Consider the following 23,032-nt stretch of genomic DNA (forward strand, 5'->3'; position numbering starts at 1 on the left):
GGTTTTGGTATCAGGGTTATGGTGGCCTTGTAGAATGAGTTTGGGAGTGTTCCTCCCTCTGCTGTATTTTGGAAGAGTTTGAGAAGGGTAGGTTTTAGCTCTTCTATAAATGTTTGATAGAATTCGCCTGTGAAACCATCTGGTCCTGGGCTTCTGTTTTTTGGAAGATTTTTAATCACAATCTCCATTTCAGTGCTTGTGATTAATCTGTTTATATTTTTTACTTCTTCCTGGTTCAGTCTCAGAAGGTTGTGCTTTTCTAAGAAATTGTCCGTTTCTTACAGGTTGTCCATTTTATTGCCATATAGTTGCTTGTAGTAATCTCTCGTGATCCTTTGTATTTTTTGTGTCAGTTGTTACTTCTCCTTTTTCATTTCTAATTCTGTTGATTTGAGTCTTCTCCTTTTTTTTCTTGGTGAGTCTGGCTAATGGTTTCTCAATTTTGTTTATCTTCTCAAAGAACCAGCTTTTAGTTTTATTGATCTTATTTCTTTGCTTCATTTCTTTTTCATTTATTTCTGATCTGATCTTTATGATTTCTTTCCTTCTGCTAACTTTGGGTTTTTTTTTTTCTTCTTTCTCTAATTGCTTTAGGTGTAAGGTTAGGTTTTATTTGAGATGTTTCTTGTTTCTTGAGGTAGGATTGTATTGCTATAAACTTCCCTCTTAGAACTGCTTTTGCTGCATCCCATAGGTTTTGGGTCGTAGTGTTTTCATTGTCATTTGTTTCTAGGTATTTTTTGATTTCCTCTTTGATTTCTTCAGTGATCTCTTGGTTATTTAGTACTGTATTGTTTATCCTCCATATGTTTGTATTTTTTACAGATTTTTTTCCTGTAATTGATATCTAGTCTCATAGCCTTGTGGTTGGAAAAGATACTTGATATGATTTCAATTTTCTTAAAATTTCCAGGGCTTGATTTGTGACCCAAGATATGATCTATACTGCAGAATTGTTCCATGAGCACTTGAGAAGACAGTGTATTCTGTTGTTTTTAGGTGGAATGTCGTATAAATATCAATTAAATCCATCTTGTTTAATGTATCATTTAAAGCTTGTGTTACCTTATTCATTTTCATTTTGGATGATCTGTCCATTGGTGAAAGTGGGGTGTTAAAGTCCCCTACTATCATTGTGTTACTGTCGATTTCCCCTTTTATGGCTGTTAGCATTTGCCTTATGTATTGAGGTGCTTCTATGTTGGGTGCATAAATATTTACAATTGTTGTATCTTGTTGGATTTATCCCTTGGTTATTATGTAGTGTCCTTCTTTTTCTCTTGTAATAGTCATTATTTTAGAGTCTGTTTTGTCTGATATGAGTGCTGCTACTCCAGATTTCTTTTGATTTCCATTTTTATGGAATACCTTTTTCCATCTCCTTACTTTCAGTCTGTATGTGTCCGTAGATCTGAAGTGGGTCTCTTCTAGCATATATATGGGTCTTTTTTTTATTCTTTTGGCCAGTCTGCCTCTTTTGGTTGGAGCATTTAATCTATTTACAATTAAGGTAATTGTTGGTATGTATGTTCTTATTGCCATTTTCTTAATTGTTTTGGATTTGTTTTTGTAGGTGATTTTTCTTCCCTTCCTCTTTTGTTCTCTTCTCTTGTGATTTGATGACTATCTTTTAGTGTTGTGTTTGCGTTGCTTTTTCTTCTTTGTGTGTGATTCTATTGTTTTTTGTTTGCAGTTCCCATGAGGTTTTGATATAGCAATCTTTATATGTACAAGGTTGGTTTAAGTTGCTGGTATCTTAATTTCAAATGCATTTCCCATTTCCTGCTTTTGTACTCTCCTCACGGTTGCTGGTTTTGATATATTTGTATGTAGATGAATTTTTACTTTTACTGTATGTTTGCCTTTACCAGTCAGTTTTCCCATTTGTGATTTTCTTGTTTCTGGTTGTGGCCTCTTTTTTTCCGCCCACCTAGAGAAGTTCTTTTAGCATTCTTTGTAAGGCTGGTTTGGTAGTGCTGAATTCTCTTAGCTTTTGCTTATCTTTAAAGCTTTTGATTTCTCCCTGGAATCTGAATGAGAGCCTTGCTGGGTAAAGTATTCTTGGTTGTAGGTCTTTCCCTTTCATCACTTTAAATATATTCTGCCACTCCCTTCTGGCCTACAGAGTTGCTGCTGAAAAATCAACTGATAGCCTTATGGGTTTTCCCTTGTATATTATTTGTCACTTTTTCCTTGTTGCTTTTAATAATTTTTTCTTGGTATTTAATTTTTTTCAGTCTGATTAATATGTGTTTTGGCATGTTCCTCCTTGGGTTTATCCTGTATGGGACTCTCTGTGCTTCCTGGCCTTGAGTGAGTGTTTCCTTTCTCATATTAGGGAAATTTTTGACTATAATTTCTTCAAATATTTTCTCAGGCCCTTTCTCTTCTCTTCTCCTTCTGGGACCTGTATAATGCAAATTTGGTACATTTAATGTTGTCCCAGAGGTCTCTGAGACTGTCCTCATTTCTTTTAACTCTTTTTTCTTTATTCTGTTCTGTGGCAGTGATTTCCACCATTCTGTATTCAAGCTCACTTGTGCATTCTTCTGCCTCAGTTATTCTGCTATTGATTCCTTCTAGTGTATTTTTCATTTCATTTGTTGTATTGTTCATCTCTGTTCTTTAAATCTTGTAGCTCTTTGTTAAACATTTCTTTTTTTTTTTTTTTTTTTTTTTTTGGCGGTACGCGGGCCTCTCACTGTTGTGGCCTCTCCCGTTGCAGAGCACAGGCTCCGGACGCACAGGCTCAGCGGCCATGGCTCATGGGCCTAGCCGCTCTGCGGCATGTGGGATCTTCCCGGACCGGGGCATGCATCCGTGTCCCCTGCATCGGCAGGCAGACTCTCAACCACTGTGCCACTAGGGAAGCATTAAACATTTCTTGTATCTTCTTGGTCTGTGCCTCCATTCTTTTTCTGAGATTTTGGATCATCTTTAGTATTGTTACTCTGAATTCTTTTTTGGGTAGGTTGCCTCTGTCCTCTTCATTTAGTTGTTCTTGTGGGTTTTTATCTTTTTCCTTCATCTGAAACATATTTCTCTGTCATCTCATTTTGTCTAACTTTCTGTTTTTGTGGTCTCCTTTCCGCAGGCTGCGGGATCATAGTTCCTCTTGCTTCTTGTGTCTGCCCCTTGGTGGAAGAGTTTGGTCTGGGGCCTTGTGGAGGCTTCCTGGTGGGAGGGACTGGTGCCTGCCTTCTGGTGGGTGGAGCTGGGTCTTGTCTGTCTGGTGGGCAGGACTGTGTCAAGGGTTATGTTTTGAGGTGGCTGTGAGCTCAGTACTCCTTTAGGCAGCCTGTCTACTGATGGGTGGGGTTGTATTCCTATCCTGCTGGTTGTTTGGCCTGAGATGTTCCAGCGCTGGAGCCTGAATGCTGTTTGTGGGGCTGGGTCTTGGTGCTGAAATTGGAACCTCCAGGAGTTCTTATGCGGATCAGTATTCCCTAAGGCCTCCGCAACCAGTGTCCTTGCTTCCACAGTGAGCTACAGCTGACCCGTGCCTCCCTAGGAGACCTCCCAAGACCCCTAGGTATGTGTAGCCCAGGTTCCTTTGGAGATACTGCTTTGTGCTGGGTCCCCATGCATATGAGACCCTGTGTGCGTTCTCTAAGAATGGAGTCTCTGTATCCCTCAGCTCTGTTGGGCTCCCGCACTCAAGCCCCACTGGCCTTCAAAGCCAAATGCTCTGGTGGTTCTTTCTCCCGATGCCAGAACCTCACACTGTGTTGGAGGGCTATTTTTATGTGGGAACTTCCTTCTGTAGTCTCTGTGTGTTTAATATTTTTTGGTTTGAGGGCTGTTTTTAGTACGGATGTCTGCCACCTGTTTCCTAGTGTATGCTGGCCGTTATCCCCTTGATAGGAAGTTGTGGTGACCAGAGCCTGCACTGGATATTGAGTGAGGCCTCCTCTTTGCTCTGTGATTGTCACAGCCCTGTCAGGGGCAGGGTTTGCTCCCCAGTTCTTGGAGTAGAGGCCCCCAGATCTGTTTTGGAGCTGTATTTCTGATCTGCAGTGCTAGATAGGCAGGATTGGAGCATTCCCACTGGGAGAGACGCCGCTAAATATTACTCCTCTGAAACTCTTCACCTATGAGTGTGCTCTGTTGTGTCACGTTTTACCCATTGTGTGGGCTCACAAAGTACATTTTTGTTGGCAGTGCTCGTGGCCCACCTTAACTGTGGGTATGCCAGCAATTGATTGGCCCTGGTGTCTCTTAGGCGTTATTTTCACCAGGCCACCACCGCAGACCTACTGAAGTCAGGTCCAAGGACTGCAGTAATCATGTACCTGGACCCACTGTTGGAGCTATGGAGGCTGCTCAGACTCTGGCCTAGCCTAACTCCTGAGTGTATGTGCCCACAAACCCTCCACTTGCTAAATCTAGACCTGTCTCATCTTTGGGAGCACTCATTGTCCATTCAAATGTTCCACAGGTGCTGAATTTACAAAGCTGGCAGCAGGGGTGTAAATCTGTGGTTTACACAGCCTCAAGGAGAGATTTTAGCTCTTCTTCCTTAGTCACACAACCCCTGGGGCTCAGCTTTGGTTTCAGCTCTACATCTGCATGTGGATCACCCACCGGTGTCTGCTCCCGAGGTTGCCCCAGAGTACATGAGCCTGCCCTGGTGAGAGGGGGCTGGGGCAGCAATTTGGGTATGTGAGCCCACCCAGACAGGTTGGGGGGAGCTGAGGTGGTGACCAGGGCATGCAAGTCTGCTCAGGAGGGAGCTCCTCCTAATGCCCACTGAGGCAAGGGCCAGCACGTGGGGAAAGAGGCTGCAATGACAGCCCCGCCCTTCATGTGCCACTCAACAATGATGCTTCACTCCTATGGTGCCCCAGGCTTTTTCCACGAGTGTTCCCAGTTGCGGAGCTCCTCACTCCCGTCCCTTCAGGCTGTCTCCTCGCAGCCAACAGCAGACCTCTCCCTGGGTCTGCTCTCCAAACCCCATGTTCCAGCACCCAGCCCCTACCTGCAGTGGCAGACACATGTCTCAGGCTGGGGCGTGCAGGGCTGTGGCATGGACCATCTATATATGTCTCACTCTGTCCTGCCTGCCACAGACTGGTTGCTGTACTCTCCTTCGAGCCCCTGAAGTTCCCCTTCTGTCTCAGCTTATCTCCCCACTGCTGAGGGGGCTTCCCTGGGTGTAGGAACCTCTCCTCTTCTTCAGCTCCCCACCAGGGGCACTGGTCCCATCCCACTTCCTCTTTTTTTCCTTTCTTTCATCCTACTGAGTTATGCAGGAATCTTTCTTGTCCTTTTAGGTATCCAAGGTCCTCTGCTAGTGTTTAGCAGGTGCTCTGTGAGAATTGTTCCATTTGTGGATGTATTTGTTGGGAGAGGTGAACTCCATGTCCTCCTACTCTGCCATCTCGACTCCTCCCCACCTCATTGTGGTTCTGATTTGCATTTCCCTTATGATTAGTAATGTTAAGCATCTTTTCATCTGCCTGTTGGCCTTCTGCATGTCTGTTTTGGAAAAATGTCTATTCAGGTCTTCTGCCCTTTTTTTAATTGAGTTGCTTGTTTTTTTTGATGTTGAGTTGTATGAGTTCTTTATATATTTTGGATGTTAATCTCTTATCAGATATAGTGTTAGAAATATTTTTTCCCATTCAGTAGAGTGCCTTTTCATTTTGTTCATAGTTTCCTTCTCTATGCAAAAGTTTTTATTTTGATTCCCATTTGTTTAATTTTTGCTTTTGTTACCCTTGCCTGAGAAGACATATCAAAAAAAATATTGATAAGATCAATGTCAAAGAGCATACAGCCTATGTTTTCTCCTAGGAGGTTTATGGTTTCACGTCTTGCATTTAAGTCTTTAATCTATTTTGTTTATTTTTGTATATGGTGTGAGAAAGTAGTCCAATTTGATTCTTTTGCATGTAGCTGTCCAGTTTTCTTGACACAATTTATGAAGAGGCTGTCTTTTCCTCATTGTGTGTTCTTCTTTTGTTGTAGATTAATTGACCATATAAGCATAGGTTTATTTCTGGACTCTCTATTCTGTTCCATTGATCTATGTGTCTGTTTTTGTGCCAGCTCCTTTGATTACTGTCGCTTTGTAGTACGGTGTTGAAGTCAGGGAGTGTGATACCTCCTGCTTTGCTGTTCTTTCTCAAGATTATTTTAGCTATCTGGGATCTTTCATGTTTCCATACAAATTTTAAAATTATTTGTTGTAGTTTGGTGAAAAATGCCATTGGTATTTTTATAGGGATTGCACTGAATCTGTAGATTGCCTTAGGTAGTATGGTCATTTTAACAGTATTAATTCTTCCAATCCCTGAGCTTAGTATATTTTCCCGTATTTTTTTGTGGCGCCTTCAATTTCTTTCATCTGTGTCTTATAGTTTTCTGAGTACAGGTCTTTACCTCTTTATTTAGATTATTCTTAGTTATTTTATTCTTTTTTTTGCAATTTTAAATGGGATTTAAAAAAATTTTTCTTTCTGCCTGTTCATTGTTAGTGTTTATTTCTTTTTTTTTTTTTTTTTTTTTTTTTTTTTGCTGTACGCGGGCCTCTCACTGTTGTGGCCTCTCCCGTTGCGGAGCACAGGCTCTGGATGCGCAGGCTCAGCAGCCATGGCTCACGGGCCCAGCCGCTCCGCGGCATACGGGATCCTCCCGGACCGGGGCACGAACCCGTATCCCCTGCATCGGCAGGCGGACTCTCAACCACTGCGCCACCAGGGAGGCCCCATTGTTAGTGTTTAGACATGCAACAGATATCTGTATGTTCATTTTGTATCCCAGTATTTCTTTCAATTTTAGTAAATAATATTTTGGGGGGATTTTGCCCTGTTAAACTACATTTTCTATATTTTGAAAATTGTAGCATCTATAGTACTGTCCTCTTTTCAATCCTGATGTTGGTTATTTATGCCTTTTGTTATTCTTGATCAGTCTTACCAGGCATTTATCAATTTTGGAAGTTTTAAAAAAACACAACTTTGGATTTTTGATCTTCTCTGTAGGGTGCTTGTTTTTGTTTCATTAATTTATGTTCTTTATTATTTTCTCCTCCTTTTATTGTTTTTTCATTATGTTCTTTTTCCAATTTGATATTAATTCTTTGATAATTAATTTTCATTCTTTCCAGTGTACACATTTTAAGGCAATGTATTTCCTTCTAAGTTTGTTGTAGTTGTGTCTCATAGGTTTAAATATATATTAAATTAGTATTGTTTCATTCAATACCTTCCTATATTTCTCAGTTTCTGAGCTTAATGGCATGTTATGCTTTTGGAATTGATTTCTATCATAAGCACATTGTCATTAGAGAACACACTCTGGTATGACTTCAGTACTTTGGAATTTATTGACATTTGCTTGATGGCCCAATATAGGGTTACTTTTTATAAACACACCCATATACCTGAAAATAATGTGTATTCTACAGTTGTTGGGTGAAGTGTTCCATTTGGTCAAGATTTCATATGCTTTAAACTTCTGCATATTTATTGATTCTATATCTTTACTTCTATTTTCTTTGTGTTTTATTACTTGAATGCGATTGATGTGTTAAAAAATCTCACTTGATGATTGTGGATTTCTATTCTTCCTTGCAGTTCTGTCAAATTTTCTTTTAATACCATGTTATTAGGTACGTACTATAATATATGTAATTTTTTATACAATGTGGAACTTTATATGTATACTTAATCTATATTCTATATATTCTTTATATTCTATACATAATAGAACTTTTTTTCCACTTTAAAGACACTCACTTTATCTATGTAATAGTGTTTTGTTGCCTTAGAGAATAATTCTTCTTTTTTATTGTTATAACTATACCAGTTTTCTTCTTAGTGTTTAGTGTTTGCAGGGGTTTATTTATTTATTTAAAGTTTTTATTGGAGTATAGTTGATTTACAATGGTGTGTTAAGCATGGTATTTTTAACAACATATTTACTACTGTGCTTTCTATATCTTTGTTTTAGATGAGTCTCTTATGAACAACATACAGCTGGAGTTCATAATTTTTGTCCTTTTTACTGGTACATTTTAGCTTCAGAATACATAATCACCTTTCTCTCTCATGTCTAACTTATATGCTATCATACTCTTATTATTGTCACATATTTTAATGAATTTGTTTTTATAAGGGTTTTGTATTGCCCAGGAAGAAGGAAAGAATAGAGTGAATTGGGGAGAGGCAACAAATACTAAGAATGTTTAGAATTGATGAAATACACTAATTCATAGATATAGGAAGACTGATGGATACCTAGAAGGAAAAATTAGAATAAATCCAGAACTAGACTTAGTATAGTTAAACTATAGAATGTTAGACACACATAGGTCTTAAAAGTAGCTAGAGAGAAATGAGAGATCACCAATGAAAGAATGACAAGAGATTTACCGTGGACATCTCAGCAAGCAACAGTGGAAGTTAGAAATCAGTGAGACAATATTCTCAAGTACAGAGAAAAGATCAACCTTGAATTACGTCCACAACATATCTCTCTTTTATGTTGGAGAAATAGGGACATTTTTAGATCAAAAAGTGAAGGAAACATATTTTTCAAGAACATTCAGATAGTTAACAAAAATGATCATGTATAGGGCCACAGAATTCAAAGGCTTGAAATCATACAGAATATGTCCTCTAACCACAATTCTATTAATCTAGAAATTATAACGTGTTTTTTTAATGAAGGTCTGAAGTTAATACCTTTATTATGAACATTATTATGCCAATATATTTGAAAGATATAAAAAATATAAAGTGAAGTAGATTAACCAAAACAATCTCAAAACAAATAATTAACCTGAATAGTCCGATTAAGGAGATTGGATCAGCAGTTTAAAATCTTTCAACAAACAAACTTCAGAGTCAGATGGTTTTAGATTGGAGTTGCATTTGTAGAAAATCTATAAGACTCTCCAGATGAGTTAATAAAGTATTGAGTCATTTAGTAAGGTTGATAGATATATAATCATTACACAGAAAAAAAATACTAGTCTTAAACATCTGCAACAAGCTATTAGAAAATGTAATTTTAACAATATACTATTTATGTGAAAATGCTGGTTCTCTCCAAACTGATATACATATTCACACACTGTTGCTGGGAGTTTAAATTGGTACATGTACTTTGGAAAACAGTGTTGTTAACTTGTAAAGTTGAACATGCAACCTGCAATTTCAGGTCTGGATATAGAGAAATTTATACATTTGTACCAGGAGACAGTGTTTTTGAGAACAGTCACACCATTATCGTATGTATTATCTCCAAGTTGAATACAATTCATTGTCTGTGAACAGTTGAGTACATAAATAAACCATGGTATATTCATACAATGGAACATTACTCTGCAGAGAAAATGAAGGAACTATACACACATAAATATGTAAAACCTACTGCTGAGTGAAAATGCAAGACAGAAAAATATACACACTAAGAAAACATTTATATAGAGTCTGAAACAAAAAACTCTGAAATACTGATATATCATTATGCAGTAAAGCTATAAAAAAGGGGAAGGGACTCATGAATATTAAATTAAGAATCTTTGTTACACTTGAGGGGGCAGAAGGGGAAACTAATGAACAGAGGCATTCAGAAGACTTTATCAACATTGATAATATTCTGTGTTTTAAAGTTGGTGATTGTGGGACTTCCCTGATGGTCCAGTGGCTAAAACTCTGTGCTCCCAATGTAGGGGGGCCGGGTTTGATTCCTAGTCAGGAAACTAGATCCCACATGCCACAACTAAGAGTTCGCATGCTACAACTAAAGATCCTGCATGCTGCAACTAAAGGACCCATGTGCCACAACTAAAGGTTCCTCACGCCTCAACTAAAAGATCTCGCATGCAACCATGCAGATCCCACATGCTGCAACTAAGACCCGGCGCAGCCAAATAAATAAATAAATAAATATTAAGAAAAATAAAGTTAGTGGTTCTTTCATGGGTACAGAATACAGTCTGTTTCATTATTAAATTACTCATGCCTCCCTTCCCCAATTCCTGTCACTGTCCTCTACCCCCTCCTCAATTCTAATTCAGTCCTAATGCCATAAGTGATTCTGGAGAGTGGGTGCTAATTAAAAGTCCTCTTTTTTAAATATTTATTTTATTATTTATTTATTTTATTTTTGGCTGTATCAGGTCTCAGCTGCAGCACACGGGATCTATTGTTGAGATGCACAGGCTCTAGAGCACGTGGGCTCTGTAGTTGCACTATGTGGGCTCTCCAGTTGTGGCCTGTGTGCTCAATAGTTGCAGTGCACAGGCTTAGTCACCCTGAGGCATGTGAGATCTTAGTTCTCTGACCGGGGATCGAACCCATGTCCCCTGCACTGGTAGGCGTCACTAATACTGAGTATGCTTTTTAATGGAATCCATTTTAACTGTTTTTCTTTAGTTGCTTGTGTTTTTAGTATCATATCTAAGGATACATTGCCAAATCTATTGTCATGAATTTTAACTCCTATTTTCTTCTAAGAGTTTTTGGTTTTAGCTATTACATTTAGATCTTTAATCTATTTTGAGTTATTTTTGTAATGTGATATGAGGTAAGAGTCCAACTTCATTCTTTTCCATGTGCTTATTATTTGTCTTAACAACATTTGTTAGAAACTGTTCTTTCTCCATTGAATTGTTTTGTCATTCTTATTGTTAGAAGCTATTCTTTCTCCATTGAATTGTCTTGTCATTCTAAGTTGACCATAGTTGTATGGCTTTATTTCTGGACTTCCTATTCTATTCCATTGATCCATATGTTTACCTTATGTCAGTACCACGCTGTTTTGATTATTGTATCTTTGTAGTGAGTTTTAAAATGGGATTATGTGTCCTCCAACATTGTTCTTTTTCAAGATTTTTTTGGCTATCCAGGGTCCCTGGGAATTCCTTGTAAACTTTAGGATCAATTTGTTCTGACAAAACACAGTTGGAATTTAGGTAGAGATTGCAATGAATCTTTTCACTCTATTAATAATGTTCAAGGGGACACTATCAAAGGATGAAAGGACACTATCAAGGGAGTGAAAAGACAAGCCAAAGAATTGGAAAAAATATTTGCAAATCATTATTTGGTAATGATCTAATATCCAGAATATGTAAAGAATACTTACAATTCAGCAACAAAAGCCAGTCACTGAAGAACAAATACTGCATGATACCTAAAATAGTCAAACACATAAAAGCAGAAATTAGAAAAGTAAATACCAGGGACTCAGTGGGAGGGGGAAATAGGGAGTTCTTCAATTTGCTTAGGTTTCAGTTATGCAAGATAAAGTAGTTCTAGAGATCTGCTGTACTACATAGTGCCTGTAGTCATCAATTCTGTATTGTTTACTTAAAGCAGTCTACAGATTCAATGCAATCCCTATCAAATTACCAATGGCATTTTTCACAGAAATAGAACAAAAATTTTTGTAATTTGTATGGAAACAAAGGACCCCGAATAGCCAAAGCAATCTTGAGAAAGAAAACCGGAGCTGGAGGAATCAGACTGCCTGACTTCAGACTATACTACAAAACTACAGTAACCAAGACAGTATGGTACTGGCACAAACACAGTAATATAGATAAATGGAACAGGATAGAAAGCCCAGAGATAAACCCACACACCTGTGGTCAACTAATCTATGAAAAAGGAGGCAAGAATATACAATGGAGAAAAGACAGTCTCTTCAATAAGTGGTGCTGGGAAAACTGGACAGCTACATGTAAAACAATGAAATTAGAACACTCCCTAACACCATACACAAAATTAAACTCAAAAGGGATTAAAGACCTAAATGTAAGGCCAGACACTATCAAACTCTTAGAGGAAAACATAGGCAGAACACTCTTTGACATAAATCACAGCAAGATCTTTTTGGACGCACCTTCTAGAATAATGAAAATTAAAACAAAAATAAACAAATGGGACCTAGTTAAGCTTAAAAGCTTTTGCACAGCAAAGGAAACCATAAACAAGACCAAAAGACAACCCTCAGAATGGGAGAAAATATTTGCAAATGAAGCAACTGACAAGGGATTAATCTCCAAAATATACAAATAGCTCATGCAGCTCAATATCCAGACAAACAACCCAATCAAGAGCGGACAGAAGACCTAAATAGGCTTTTCTCCAAAGAAAACATATAGATGGCCAAGAGGCACATGAAAAGCTGCTCAACATCACTAATTATTAGAGAGAAATGCAAATCAAAACCACCATGAGGTATCACCTCACACTAGTCAGAATGTCCATCATCAAAAAATCTACAAACAATAAATGCTGAAGAGGGTGTGGAGAAAAGGGAACCCTTTTACACCGTTGGTTGGAATGTAAATTGATACAGCCACTATGGAGAACAGTATGGAGGTTCCTTAAAAAACTAAAATTACAACTACCATATGACCCAGAAATCCCAGTACTGGGCATATACCAGAGAAAACCATAATTCCAAAAGATGCATGCACCCCAGTGTACATTGCAGCACTATTTACAATAGCCATGTCGTGGAAGCAACCTAAGTGTCAATCAACAGAGGAATGGATAAAGAAGATGTGGTACAATGGAATATTACTCAGCCATAAAAAGGAATGATGTTGTGCCATTCGCAGAGACATGGATGGACCTAGAAACTGTCATACAGGGTGAAGTAAGTTAGAAAGAGAAAAACAAATGTTGTATATTAACGCATGTATGTGGAATTTAGAAAAATGGTGCAGATGAACCTATTTGCAAACCAGAAATAGAGACACAGTTGTAGAGAACAAATGTATGGACACTAAGGGGTGGGATGGATTGGGAGATTGGGACTGATGTATGTACACTACTATGTATGAAGTAGTTGGCTGGTGAGTACCTACTGTATAGCACGGGGGGGAAAAAAGAAGGTACAATCTGTTTGCAGGGCATATATTAAGTTAGCCTTAAAAATACATTCCAGTATACATTACATGCAGACAAGTACTGTTTGATTCCACTTATACGAGGTACCTAGAATAGTCAAATTCATAGAGTCAGAAAGTACATTGGTAGATGCCAGGAGCTGGTGGGTAGAGGGGGTGGGGAGGGAGAATGGGGAGTTAATGTTTAAAGGGGACAGAGTTTCAGTGTAGGAAGGTGAAATATTTGGGAGATGGATGATGGTGAGAGTTGCACAACAATATGAATGTACTTAGTGCCATTGAACCGTACAGCTAAATATGGTTAAAATAGTATGTTTTATATCATGTGACTTTTACCACAATAAAAAACATTTAAAAAATGTATCAGGGTTAGGAGGATAGGAAGAAATAGGCATCAGTTAAAAAGAACCTGAACACTATCTATTAGAAGGAATAAATATGCACAAAATTAAAAAAAAATATTTGTTAAAAGAGTAGTCTCATGTAAGTGTTCTTATGACAAGAAAAAATGGGACAGAAGGAAACTTTTGAAGGTGATGGATATGTCTGTTACCTTGATTTTGGCGATGATTTCATGGGTGTATGCATTTGTCTAATATCATCACACTGTATACATTAAATATGTGTAGTTTTTTTGCATATGTTATACCTCAGTAAAGCTTTTTTTTTTAAATGCTTTTTCTTTGAATTGCATGTGTGTTCTGTCCAAATGGAATAGTTACTTATTGTAATAAAACAGCAAACTGAGACTAAATAAATATTGTTGAAAAATTCATTAAAAATAAAAATATGGCTACTTTTAAAATATTACTTGTCAAGACTAAATATGTATTTTAGGGAAAAAGATAGATATTGTGAAAAATAAAGCACATCTCACCATATGAAAACTGTAAGTAAAATGATCCAACTATAATATCTATGAATAAATCATCTTTTAAGAGTCACAAAACCACAAAATGAATACAGAATATTTTCAAGTAATCCACAGAATTTATTAATGTTCATGCTGTTTTCTTTATTCAAAGGTCAATAAATTAGAGTTAGAACTAGAAGGTGCCAAACAAAAATTTAAAGAAATGACTGACAGTTATCAGAAAGAAATTGAGGACAAAAAGCTATTAGAAGAAAATCTTTTGGGAGAGGTAGGAAAAACTAAATATGTTTGAGAAGTTGTTATACTAAAACCCTATATTTGTATGTTTGCATTTTAAGAGAAAAGTAATAATTCTTACTTTTAACATTATGATTCTTTAGAAGATTTAATAAATTTATACTAGGGATAATTAATTAGTTTTTTTAATAGAAGCTAAAAATATCATTGTTATTCGAAGTATTTGAGTATTGGGTAGTATATAATCATTTTGAAAAGATTAAATGATCTTTACAGTGTTATACTGTCATCTCACTTAGTAGAAGACCCTAACTAAAATAAACCAAAACAATAATGTATTTTCTACTTGGCTTTCCTAATTTCCTGGTGTTTGATTTCTGCATTTTAACTTAAATTTAACATTTAAGTTAAATTTGTATCTTGTGCGTTAATTTTAAAAAGCTTTAAATTTATTTGATAGGTTGAGAAAGCAAAAGTAATAGCTGATGAAGCAGTAAAATTACAGAAAGAAATTGATATACGATGTCAACATAAAATAGCTGAAATGGTAGCACTTATGGAAAAACATAAGGTAATTTTTTTCCTGTTGTGTAATGAAAATTATTAATTGGAGCCATATTTATTCATAAAAATGGTAAAATATAGCATTCTGATTTGTCAGAGAAAATTATTGTCTATGCAACAATGACTAATTATAGCTAGAATACTCTTGATCTCTCATTTCTCCAAGTTCAAGTCTTAACCACATGAAGCTGAGCCTGGGTGTCACTTCCTTGAGGAAGTTTCTCCTTATTGTCTTGATGGATAAACATAATCACTCTTTTCCTCAATTTTCATAGTAGTCTCTTATAGACTTTTCCACCTTGTATTTATTTAAATACATACCCAGGATATGTATTTAAATAAATATAATATAACTATAAATATGATATTTTTATTCTCTACCTGTGTCTAACACATACTAGGCTAACCAATAATAAATAGATGAAAGACAGTGTTTGTTGTGTTTGTGAGTGTGCTCTATTTTTTATTGTTGTTTGAAAGTAATCATTCTCTTAGGGAATTAAGCCCTATACTCTTCAAGATTTGGAGAGGAAGTGGGCTATACCTATCAATTAATCTTTATAAGTTGTTGCTAGGATATTATTATGAAGTAACCAATGAGGCTTTAAAAAAATCTTTTAAGTAATATTGTGAACTCATAGATTTAAGCATATTTGGTATGTCTTAATCCAGTAGAGTTTTGATCCTTTTTGACACTTAAATTGTCCCAACTTTGGCCAGTGGGAACCTCTTCGAATTGGTTGGCAGGTCCCTTTGATTTGACCCTAATAATCTGTGACAGCTTTCTTGCTTTCTGTCATAATAAAATGTTCAAGACTAATTTTGTATTCCCTGCACAAGATCTGGAATCAGCCGTTTTTCGAAGAGGTCCTATGTTTCTAGCCTTTTTATAAATTATGAAATTCAGTGTCTCTAATTTTAAAAATTATTTCTTGCTCTTGGGTTATTTCCAAGACAGTTATCTATGTTTCATTGTTTTTATTGTTAGAATTAAAAAATGTAGTTGAAAAAATTAAAAAATAGCTCAAATATGTATTACTGAATTCATAAACATCATTTTTTATAAATATTAAATGCATAAGGATACCAGTCATATTAAAATGTAACCTTTTGGGCTTCTAATATACCTAAAATGGTTTCTCTTTTTAATATAGCACCAATATGATAAAATTGTTGAAGAAAGAGACTCAGAATTAGGACTTTATAAGAGCAAAGAACAAGAACAGTCATCAGTGAAAGCATCTTTGGTGAGAACAAATAGCAGTAGAAGCCAATTTTCATGTCAGCATGGCTGGTAGTAAAGAATAATAAATAAAACCATAATTTTGTACTATAGAATCAAATAATCATAAATCTGAAAGGGATGTTACAGATCTTATAGGTAGGTGGTTTTCTAATCTTATTTTTGAAATGGTAAAACGAACTCTGTTTTTCAAATGAAAAGTTATAAACTCCAGTTACGAATAAGTTTTGAGCTCTGATTGAGGTTGGGAAAGGAGGAGTGAGATAGATTGGGAGAGAATGAGAAGGAGAGATATACATAGTGTTAAACATTTCTTTAGAGCAAACTATACAAAATTTGTCTAAATGAAATCTTTAGTTATATTCAACTAGGAGCCTTCATATCAGTAGGATTTTAAACAGTGTATATATTTCATGAGTGAATTTATTTCTCTATAAAACTAAATTTCTTTTGTAACACTAGTTTGCATTTTTATTGTCTTAAGAAATACATGGATGCACTTATAAGCTTCATGTTCCTTTTTCTTTAGGAGACTGAACTATCCAATCTCAAGAATGAACTTTGTTCTGCTAAGAAACAACTTGAAATAGAAAGAGAAGAAAAAGTAGGTTTTGTGGCATTATAGATAAAGTAAATAATTTTAAGCTTTAGGTGTAACTTAAGTTTTTGTAAACATGTCATATTAGAAAATAATAGGATAAATTTGAGTAAGAATTAAAAATATGATTTTCCCCATTAGCTTTTTTTCAGAAGCATTTAGCATATTCCCTTGTTTAAATATTAAAGACATATAAATATAAGTATACTTTAAGAGTAGGAGAGCTTTCAGGTATAAATATTTGAGAAATATTATTTCATATATTATGAAGTACTTATGTATTTGGATGTGTTTTTTAGCTATTGATCATGTTTCAGAAAAAAAATAATGCCTTATATTTGTATAGTGTTTTGGAATTGACAAAGTGAATTGACTCGCACTTTAAAATGACAAATACTTTTTTTTTCTTTCTGCATGACAGCTCACTGTGGTGAGTATACTACTTATATATAATTTAATCTTTATCAGTTCTATAAACAATACTTATTATTATCTCCATTTTTACAGAGGTTAGCTTATTTATTCAGGATCACATAATAAAAAAAATAGAATGGCTTAGAATTCAAATCTAGGTTTATTTTGCATGATTCCAAATCCTGCTCCCTAATCACTCTGCAACATGCCTAGGTAACATGCAATTTCAAACCTCTATGCATTTGTTCACTTTGTTTCCTGCATTTAATTTCTTTCTTCTTTTCTCCACCTATGGAAAACTTCACATATCTTTTATCTTGCAAACGTGAGCTGACTGTATATAAGTATTCTCATAGTATTTTGCTCTTATATTAAAATAGTTATGTCACTCTGTGCCCCATTATATTTCAAGTTCCTCAAGGGCTGGGGTTATGTCTATTTATCTTTGTCTTTCCTTTATTTGAGCATAGTGCTTTGAAAATTTTCTGTTTTCGACAAATGTTTGTCAAAGAAATGACTAAGTGGCTTTCACTTCACCTGCAATTATAGCATACATATTTACCTTTATCCTACTGTTTTAGTAAAAGAGGAATAATACTTCCTTGTATTAAACCACTCCTAATGTTCTTTCTTCCAGGTTCTTTTCCCAATTTTATTGAGATATAATTGACAGCACTGTATAAGTTTAAGGTATACAGCATGATTTGACTTACATACATTGTAAAATGATAACCACAATAAGTTTAGTTAACATCCATCATGTCATATAGATTAAGAAAAAGAAAGACAAAGAAAAAAAGGTTTTTTCTTTGTGATGAGAACTCTTAGGATTTACTCTCTTAACAACTTTCAAATGTACCATACAGTAGTGTTAATCATAGTCATCATGTTATACATTACATCCCTAGTACTTGTCTTATAACTGGATGTTTGTGCCTTTTGACCACCTTCATCCAGTTCCCCATCTCTCCAAACCCTGCATCTTGTAACCATAAATCTAATCCGCTTCTCTGTGAATTTAGTTGTGTTTTGTTTGTTTTTTAAGATTCCACATATAAGTGATATCATATAGTATTTGTCTTTCTCTATTTCAGTTAGCATAATGCTCTCAAGGTCTAACCATGTTGTTACAAATGAAAGGATTTCCTTCTTTTTACGCCTGAATAATACTCCATTGTATATATATACTGCACTTTCTCTATCCATTCTTTGTCTATGGACACTCAGGTTGTTTCCATGTATTGGATGTTGTGAATAATGCTACATGGGAGTGCAGATATCTCTTCAACATAATAATTTCATTTCCTTTGGATGTAGTCTCAGAAGTAGAATTGCTGACTTGTATGATAGTTCCATTTTTAATTTTTTTGAAGAATATTTATACTGTTTTCTGTAGGGGCTGAACCAATTTACATTCCCATCTGTAGTGCACAAGGGTTCTTTTTTTCTCTGCATCGATGCCAGCATTTATCTCTTGTTTTATTTGATAATAGCCATTCCAACAAACATGATGTAATATATCTCATAGTACTTTTTCTTTCTTTTTTTTTTTTTTTGCGGTACACGGGCCTCTCACTGTTGTGGCCTCTCCCGTTGCGGAGCACAGGCTCCGGACACGCAGGCCCAGCGGCCATGGCTCACGGGCCCAGCCGCTCCGCGGCATGTGGGATCCTCCCAGACCGGGGCACGAACCCGTGTCCCCTGCATTGACAGGCGGACTCTCAACCACTGCGCCACCAGGGAAGCCCATCTCATAGTACTTTTGATTTGCAGTTCCCTGATGATTAGTGATGTTGAATACCTTTTCATTTACTTGTTGGCCATTTATATATCTTCTTTGGAAAAATGTCTACTCAAATCCTTTGCCAATTTTTAAATTGGTTTGGCTTTTTGCTATTGAATTGTATGAGTCCTTTATATGTTTTTGACATTAACCATTTATCACATATATGGTTTGCAAATATTTGGCAGTGTTTTGCATAGTTGGGGAAGCTAGGTGCTTACTTTCATGGTCTCACTTTTCCCCCCATGGGAAAAATTGCTGACTTAACAGGTTCTCTCTGGGAACTGTGCTGTACTGTCTTGGGAGAGGGGGTGATGTGGGTAAAATGAAACCATTCTTCTTATCTTCTTCAGTGTGTTCAATCTGGGATTTTTTTTTTTTTTTTTTTTTTTTTGCTCTAATGCTGTGCTGGAAGTTCTCTTTTGCACTCCAGAACTTCCACAGAGGTATTCTGATCTATGGATGATTGCCAAAATCTGTCTTCTTGATGGGGAGGATGGTAAAAATGCCTATTCTTCCATTTTGCTGAAATCACTCTCTCCTTTTTCCTAATGTAAACATCTAGTACTATAAATTTCTCTCTCAGTACTGCTTTGGCTGTGTCCCGTATGTCTTGATATGTTGTGTTGTTGTGTTCATTCAGTTCTTTTTTTTTTTTTTACATCTTTATTGGAGTATAATTGCTTTACAAGTGTGTGTTAGTTTCTGATTTATAACAAACTGAATCACTTATACATATACATATGTTCCCATATCTCTTCCCTCTTGCGTCTCCCTCCCTCCCACCCTCCCTATCCCACCCCTCTAGGTGGTCACAAAGCACCCAGCTGATCTCCCTGTGCTATGCGGCTGCTTCCCACTAGCTATCTGTTTTACATTTGGTAGTGTATATATGTCCATGCCACTCTCTCACTTTGTCACAGCTAACACTTCCCCCTCCCTATATCCTCAAGTCCCTTCTCTAGTAGGTCTGAGTCTTTATTCCCGTCTTACCCCTAGGTTCTTCATGACCTTTTTTTTTTATTAGATTCCATATATATGTGTTAGCATATGGTATTTGTCTTTCTCTTTCTGACTTACTTCACTCTGTATGACACACTCTAGGTCCATCCACCTCACTACAAATAACTCAATTTCGTTTCTTTTTATGGCTGAGTAATAGTCCATTGTATATATGTGCCACATCTTCTTTATCCATTTATCTGATAACGGACATTTAGGTTGTTTCCATCTCCTGGCTATTGTAAATAGAGCTGCAATGAACATTTTGGTACATGGCTCTTTTTGAATTATGGTTTTCTCAGGGTATATGCCCAGTAGTGGGATTGCTGGGTCATATGGTAGTTCTGTTGTAGTTTTTTAAGGAACCTCCATACTGTTCTCCATAGTGGCTGTACCAATTCACATTCCCACCAGCAGTGCAAGAGTGTTCCCTTTTGTCCACACCCTCTCCAGCATTTATTGTTTCTAGATTTTTTGATGATGGCCGTTCTGACTGGTGTGAGATGATATCTCATTATAGTTTTGATTTGCATTTCTCTAATGATTAATGATGTTGAGCATTCTTTCATGTGTTTGTTGGCAATCTGTATATCTTCTTTGGAGAAATGTCTGTTTAGGTCTTCTGCCCATTTTTGGATTGGGCTGTTTGTTTTTTTGTTATTGAGCTGCATGAGCTGCCTATAAATTTTGGAGATTAATCCTTTGTCAGTTGCTTCATTTGCAAATATTTTCTCCCATTCTGAGGGTTGTCTTTTGGTCTTGTTTATGGCTTCCTTTGCTGTGCAAAAGCATTGATGTTTCATCAGGTCCCATTTGTTTATTTTTTTTTATTTCCATTTCTCTAGGAGGTGGGTCAAAGGATCTTGCTGTGATTTATGTCATAGAGTGTTCTGGCTATGTTTTCCTCTAAGAGTTTGATAGTTTCTGGCCTTACAATTTAGGTCTTCAATCCATTTTGAGGTTATTTTTGTGTATGGTGTTAGGGAGTGTTCTAATTTCATACTTTTACATGTAGCTGTCCAGTTTTCCCAGCACCACTTATTGAAGAGACTGTCCTTTCTCCACTGTACATTCCTGCCTCCTTTATCAAAGATAAGGTGACTGTATATGCGTGGGTTTATCTCTGGGCTTTCTATCCTGTTCCATTGATCTATATTTCTGTTTTTGTGCCAGTACCATACTGTCTTGATTACTGTAGCTTTGTTGTATAGTCTGAAGTCAGGGAGCCTGATTCTTCCAGCTCCGTTTCTCATTCTCAAGATTGCTTTGGCTATTCGGGGTCTTTTGTGTTTCCATACAAATTGTGAATTTTTTTGTTCTAGTTCTGTGAAAAATGCCAGTGGTAGGGGCTTCCCTGGTGGCGCAGTGGTTGAGAATCTGCCTGCCAATGCAGGGGACACGGGTTCGAGCCCTGGTCTGGGAAGATCCCACATGCCGCGGAGCAGCTGGCCCCGTGAGCTACAATTACTGAGCCTGCGTGTCTGGAGCCTGTGCTCTGAAACAAGAGAGGCCGCAATAGTGAGAGGCCCATGCAGTGCGATGAGGAGTGGCCCCCACTTGCCACAACTAGAGAAAGCCCTCGCACAGAAACAAAGACCCAACACAGCCAAAAATAAATAAATTAATTAATTAAAAAAAAATGCCAGTGGTAGTTTGATAGGGATTGCATTGAATCTGTAGATTGCTTTGGGTAGTAGAGTCATTTTCACAATGTTGATTCTTCCAATCCAAGAACATGGTATATCTCCCCATCTATTTGTATCATCCTTAATTTCTTTCATCAGTGTCTTATAATTTTCTGCATACAGGTCTTTTGTCTCCTTAGGTAGGTTTATTCCTAGATATTTTATTCTTTTTGTTGCAGTGGTAAATGGGAGTGTTTTCTTGCTTTAACTTTCAGATTTTTCATCATTAGTGTATAGGGATGCCAGAGATTTCTGTGCATTAATTTTGTATCCTGCTACTTTACCAAATTCATTGATTATCTCTAGTAGTTTTCTGGTAGCATCTTTAGGATTCTCTATGTATAGTATCATGTCATCTGCAAAGAGTGACAGCTTTACTTCTTCTTTTCCGATTTTCATTCCTTTTATTTCTTTTTCTTCTCTGATTGCTGTGGCTAAAACTTCCAAAACTATGTTGAATAAGAGTGGTGAGAGTGGGCAACCTTGTCTTGTTCCTGATCTTAGTGGGAATGGTTTCAGTTTTTCACCATTGACGATGATGTTGGCTGTGGGTTTGTCATATATGGCCTTTATTGTGTTGAGGAAAGTTCCTTCTATGCCTACTTTCTCCAGGGTTTTTATCATAAATGGGTGTTGGATTTTGTCGAAAGCTTTCTCTGCATCTATTGAGATGATCATATGGTTTTTCTCCTTCAATTTGTTAGTATGGTGTATCACGTTGATTGATTTGCATATATTGAAGAATCCTTGCATTCCTGGAATAAACCCCACTTGATCATGGTGTATGATCCTTTTAATGTGCTGTTGGATTCTGTTTGCTAGTATTTTGTTGAGGATTTTTGCATCTATGTTCATCAGTGATATTGGCCTGTAGTTTTCTTTCTTTGTGACATCCTTGTCTGGTTTTGGCATCAGGGTGATGGTGTCCTCGTAGAATGAGTTTGGGAGTGTTCCTCCCTCTGCTATATTTTGGAAGAGTTTGAGAAGGATAGGTGTTAGCTCTTCTCTAAATGTTTGATAGAATTCGCCTGTGAAGCCATCTGGTCCTGGGCTTTTGTTTGTTGGAAGATTTTTGATCACAGTTTCAATTTCAGTGCTTGTGATTGGTCTGTTCATATTTTCTATTTCTTCCTGATTCAGTCTTGGCAGTCGTGCATTTCTAAGAATTTGCCCAATTTCTTCCTAGTTGTCCATTTTATTGGCATAGAGTTGCTTGTAGTAATCTCTCATGGTCTTTTGTATTTCTGCAGTGTCAGTTGTTACTTCTCCTTTTTCATTTCTAATTCTATTGATTTGAGTCTTCTTCCTTTTTTTCTTGATGAGTCTGGCTAATGGTTTATCAATTTTGTTTATCTTCTCAAAGAACCAGCTTTTAGTTTTATTGATCTTTGCTATCGTTTCCTTCATTTCTTTTTCATTTATTTCTGATCTGATCTTTATGATTTCTTTCCTTCTGCTAACTTTGAGGTTTTCTTGTTCTTCTTTCTCTAATTGCTTTAGGTGCAAGGTTAGGTTGTTTATTCGAGATGATTCCTGTTTCTTAAGGTAAGATTGTATTGCTATAAACTTCCCTCGTAGAACTGCTTTTGCTGCATCCTGAAGGTTTTGGGTTGTCGTGTCTCCATTGTCATTTGTTTCTAGGTATTTTTTGATTTCCTCTTTGATTTCTTCAGTGATCACTTCGTTATTAAGTAGTGTTGTTTAGCCTCCATGTGTTTGTATTTTTTACGGATCTTTTCCTGTAATTGATATCTAGTC

At 36.5% G+C, this 23,032-nt stretch overlaps 1 protein-coding gene across 3 annotated transcripts in view; it reads left to right on the top strand.

Annotated features, from left to right (window-relative positions):
- SYCP1 (synaptonemal complex protein 1) overlaps positions 1–23,032 on the top strand; it is a gene marked incomplete at both ends in the record, with an annotated part of 173,875 nt that overhangs the window by 121,305 nt on the left and 29,538 nt on the right. For 2 of the 3 annotated variants that reach the window (XM_079698199.1, XM_079698200.1), the window contains 4 exons: positions 13,900–14,016; positions 14,446–14,556; positions 15,704–15,796; positions 16,322–16,396. In XM_079698199.1, the coding sequence (XP_079554325.1) occupies positions 13,900–14,016; positions 14,446–14,556; positions 15,704–15,796; positions 16,322–16,396 (396 nt within the window). The remainder of the gene's footprint in view (positions 1–13,899; positions 14,017–14,445; positions 14,557–15,703; positions 15,797–16,321; positions 16,397–23,032) is intronic. The other variant, XM_079698201.1, reaches the window with a different exon arrangement.

Source organism: Hyperoodon ampullatus (assembly GCF_949752795.1).
Source record: "Hyperoodon ampullatus genome assembly, chromosome: 2".
Classification (NCBI taxonomy): domain Eukaryota; kingdom Metazoa; phylum Chordata; class Mammalia; order Artiodactyla; family Ziphiidae; genus Hyperoodon; species Hyperoodon ampullatus.